At 31.6% G+C, this 4,856-nt stretch overlaps 1 protein-coding gene across 1 annotated transcript; it reads right to left on the bottom strand.

Moving 5' to 3' along the window:
- Nucleotides 1-2,679: 2,679 nt before the first annotated feature.
- LOC107799368 (uncharacterized) lies at nucleotides 2,680-4,511 on the bottom strand. Its single transcript, XM_016622474.1, has 3 exons — nucleotides 4,191-4,511; nucleotides 3,539-3,922; nucleotides 2,680-2,808 (listed from the first exon to the last, which is right to left on the bottom strand). Exons 1-3 carry the CDS (start codon nucleotides 4,509-4,511, stop codon nucleotides 2,680-2,682), a joined length of 834 nt encoding a protein of 277 aa, XP_016477960.1.
- Nucleotides 4,512-4,856: the final 345 nt, after the last annotated feature.

Here is a 4,856-nt window from a genome sequence, read left to right as displayed (position 1 = left end):
ATGGTTACCAGAGGTATACCCGCCAAAGCACTCAATTTTGATGGGCCCTTTTTCTCTTTGCAAATCACTCAAGCGAAATTGAATGCAGTTTCAGCAGCAAATACAGTTGCAGGGAGGAGAATAAAAATACGCAATGACACATCAAAAGAAGCCCAAGTTGAGAAATCTTCGAAAGAATCAACATTTCCTGATGCGGAAAAGAGAAAAAAATTTATGGATGATGCTTCAGGTGTTAAGGGAAAGGAGGTCGATGCAGGAACTAGCTCGGATACACGGGACGAAAAGGTAATTGTTGATGTATCTATATGTATTTGAGTCCACATACATTGAGTATTATCTTCTACAATGGGTTTCTCTTATTGTATGTTAATGTATTTATATGTATTCTATAGTGCATACATTACTTTCTCTTCTCGTATGTTGATGTATTTATATATATGTTGATGTATATATATGTATTCAATAGTGCCTTCACTGACTTGCACTTATTATAGTGACTTTTGTATGTTGTATTTATATGTATTTAGATATATTTTAGTTCATTCCACAATTTTTTAAATACACTAGTTGTTGTATTTATATGTATTTTAGTTCATTCCACAACTTTTTAAAATACACTAGTTGTTCTAGTTTTAGTTATGTCTTCCATCTAAGTATTTTCATATGTTGCTGTATTTATATATATATTGATGTATTTATATGTATTCAATAGTGCCTTCACTAATTTGTACTCAAGCCAAATGTATTCTGCTGTATTTAGAACAACAATCATTGTCATTACTCTCATTTTTTGTGCTAATTATCAATATATTATGTTTGCAAAACATGAATGAGTTATGTATTCCAAATAACTGTATTCAACTATATTTTCACTCATTTATTAAAACTTTGTAATTTTTGTTGTACGCAGGAAATTAAACTAATTGTTAAACACCCACCTATTTTATCACCGCATATCAGTTCCTACACTAATACAGACATAGTCTCCGACCTCAAAGAAAAACTTACTCCAGAGCAGTACAAAATATTTGGTACTACTTATTTTGGAAGTTTCCTCGATATGAAACGGTATGAGGTCCAACATCAATTGTTCAGGTGCTTCATGGTTCTGCAGTTGAGCACTTTTGGTTTGGTTCCACAAACAATATTTGATGCCAATTTATTCCGTCAAAGATATGGTGCCCTCCTTTGGTACTATTATATGCGAAAGATAGACGCCGATGCCATAAGCGAGAATGAAGCACCCTCAAAGATTGTTAGGCAAATCACATATTCAGATACTTCTGTGAAGATAGTTTTAGAATAGTTTTCTGTGAAGATGTACTTTGAAGATGGTTTCTCTGAAGATAGTTTACGAAGATAGTTTTTTGAACATAGTTTTATGTGAAGAATAGTCTTCTGTAAAGATAGTTTTTGAAGCTTATTAAAGAATACATGGTGGTTTTCGTCAAACTATTTTATTTTTAGAATACATAACTTTGTTGTCTATAAGATGCTGCTGAAATAATATACAACAACCTCTAAGTTATGCTGTCTTCATTTTATTCAATTTAACTAAAGCTTCAATGTGTTTCACTGAATTATCCAGCCTCTAAGTTATGTATTCAGCAGAATGTATTCACTATTGTCCAGTATGTATTCTTATGTATTGAGATATATTTTTAATTAATATTAGTTATGTAATTCCCATATATGTTCACTTGTAAATTTGTAATGCAAGTCATGTATTCATTTTATGCCGTGTATTCACTGTAGTTATTGTTTTCTATATTTTTAATTTATTCACTGTATTTTTATTGTATTCAATGTATTTCTCTGTATTCCCTGTATTTCAATATTTTCACTGTATTTATTGTCTTATACTTTTTCAATCTATTCACTGTATTTGGCTATATACAATGTAATTCTATAAATTTAATAAATTAAAGTCACTATATAATTTAACACAGTGTATTCAGACGTATTCTATATTAAAAGAAATACAGTTACATTCTATATTCACGGTTTTTGTGACTGTTTTTTCTGCTGCTCGTTGAATTCAATGTATTCTGAATACATAAGAATACATACTGGACAACACTGAATACATTCTGCTGAATGTAGAATGGATTCATATCTTTTTTCAATTAATATTATTTATACTGTTCATATAGATATATATGCAGTATGTATAGTTATGTATTGCACTATTGATGACCTGCTCTACCTCATTTCTGTATATAAATCAATTTGTAAAGATATCACTAAAAAATATTTTTAGTGATCTGAAATTAACAAATTTGATACACCAATATATCAAAATGTAATATAAAACTTTAGAAAATAAGTGACATATTGTAATTGCAGTATTTGAATACATAACATGAACTAATTCCTATGTGGAGCATTTCTACAAGTACGCTTATTATGTCCTCCCTGTCCACATATACTACACGAATGTTGATTTTTCTTCTGAAACAATTCACTGAACGGCTTATCGCGCTTCTTCTTTGGCCTTCCAGGAGGTCTTTTCCATTTGGGTGGTAAGACAACTTCCTCTAATATATGTGTTGGTATATTCCATTCACTTCTGTCGGGCAGTGGATACACCGGCACCTCGTATGCTATTACAACAGTTTTTGATTTGTAATACTCCGAGCAATAATCTTCCGGCATTAGAAACTTGCTTTTCAAGACAGCTCAAGCATGTGGGCATGATAATTCGTCAACTTGAAATCGCCTACAACTGTACTTTTTCTCTAGGAGGCAAACAGTGTAATGCCTTCCTTCATCGTTCACCATATGCAAGTGTTCAGCTGATGGTACAACCTACATTAAACAGAGAAATATAAGTATTATTTACATAATAAATATCTCACAGAATATATGTATTAATTACAGAATACGTGTATTCACTAAAAACAGTTTAACTATATGTATCAATATATTATATGTATGTATGAAATACAATAACATACAATGAAATATAATGAAATGTATAGAATATAGCGAATACAGACTATATTAAGAATGACAGACTATTGAAGATGAACACATTTAGATAAGGAATACAGTTTATCTGCTATAAAGTGCATCTAATTTGAAACAAAACTATTGAATACAAACAGTGAAGTGCAAATGTATAAAAAATTAATGTATACATATAATAACCAGTTTTACTCCATTTCATACAACAGAATACATGCACAAGTGCTATAATACAATGAGCATGCAATATGTTAATAGTAGAAATTGTATAAAAAATAAATACATATTACACCAGTTCTAAATACATGATGCAAGGACTTAAAGCAAAAAAAAAAAAAACTTACAGTCATACGTATAGACATTGCCTCATTCAAAGTAATCACCTCCTGGTATTTTTTTTTTCAAGCGTTGTGTAGGTGTGTGAAGCTTCTTTCCAATTGCTGCAATTCCAACGTCCAAATATCTTCCTAACTTCTTCTAGGAAGTCGTATATTGGCAATTCTCTTGATGATACAAGTGTGGCATTGATTGATTCAGCAATATTTGATGTCATGGTCTATCCCCGGTTAACCGGTGCATACAACCTAGCCCACTTTTCGTACCCAGCTAATTCCAAGTATTCTTTCATCCGAATATCTACCTTCTCCACATTTTTCATTAGACTATCAAATTCATCCTGAGTGTATGCTTTTGCCATCGAGAAGTATATCTCGCTCAACTTTGAGTGACTCTTTTTGAATTTCTTATATACGTTGTTCCATAGATGCCATATATAAGCAAGATGGGGTACCGTAGGATACACTCTCGATACAGATTTGATGATACTCTCATTCCTATCTGAAACGATGCATATGTTTTCCCTCTCACCATATGCTTCGTTGAATTGCTCAAAGAACCACGACCAAGCAGCATCGTTCTCTGAATCAACAATACCATATGCTAGCGGCATAATGACCTGTAAATACAATTGCATACATATATTAAAAAATCATTCAATATGTATTATGCAATAGCATTAACAAATTTTAGTATAATCCATATATATATTTTTTTAACAGACCCACCTGCACCATCCAATGTGCTAGCCGAGACAAATGTCCTTGTGTATGCCGATTTTAGGTGGCTTCCATCCACAACCACGATGGGTCTACAATGATCGAACCCCTTTATAAAAGCATATAATGATATATACAAATACAAAAACTCATTTTTGGTGACTTTACCATTCTAGTATGCAAACCAGGATATGTCATATCCAGTGTATATAAGTACCCTGGCAATTTATTGTATGAATCATCCGGTTCACCTCTCAAAAAATTTATTGCCTTTTCTTTAGCCCTCCACGCCAACATGTAACTAACATCTACACCAAAGTCTGATTTCACATCATCAATTATATCCTTTGGGGTGTATTTCCTCTTATGATTAGTAAATTTGGACCTAATCATACCACCAATAAGGCTATTACTTGCTTGATGTTGCTCATATACCTTATCATTTAACGGACATGTATGCTTATCATTGAACTCCCTTACTTTGAACATTTATGATTTGTTAATGCTAGAAGCCTTAAATCTCCATTCACAATCCTCTGAAATACATTATAATGTATAGCTGCAAATACATTTATGTAATACCTACGATCAGTTATGTATGGATATGGAATATAAACATAAACTACAACTGATTTCTCTACCTACAACATGGCATTTTCATTTGGCAACAAAATTGTCTATATGGAAATATACAGTGAAATACAATGTTTCTTTCTTGAGTACACTATAAATATTTTTTTAATACATATGAACAAAGTGTTACATATGTATACATAATTACAGAATACACTCATATATATGTTAATACATTGATACACATGTATACATGATTAC

Source organism: Nicotiana tabacum, chromosome 13 (genome assembly GCF_000715075.1).
Source record: "Nicotiana tabacum cultivar K326 chromosome 13, ASM71507v2, whole genome shotgun sequence".
NCBI classification, from domain to species: Eukaryota; Viridiplantae; Streptophyta; class Magnoliopsida; order Solanales; family Solanaceae; genus Nicotiana; species Nicotiana tabacum.
The sequence above is the reverse complement of the archived record's forward strand: the minus strand, read 5'-3'. Positions and strand labels throughout refer to the sequence as shown.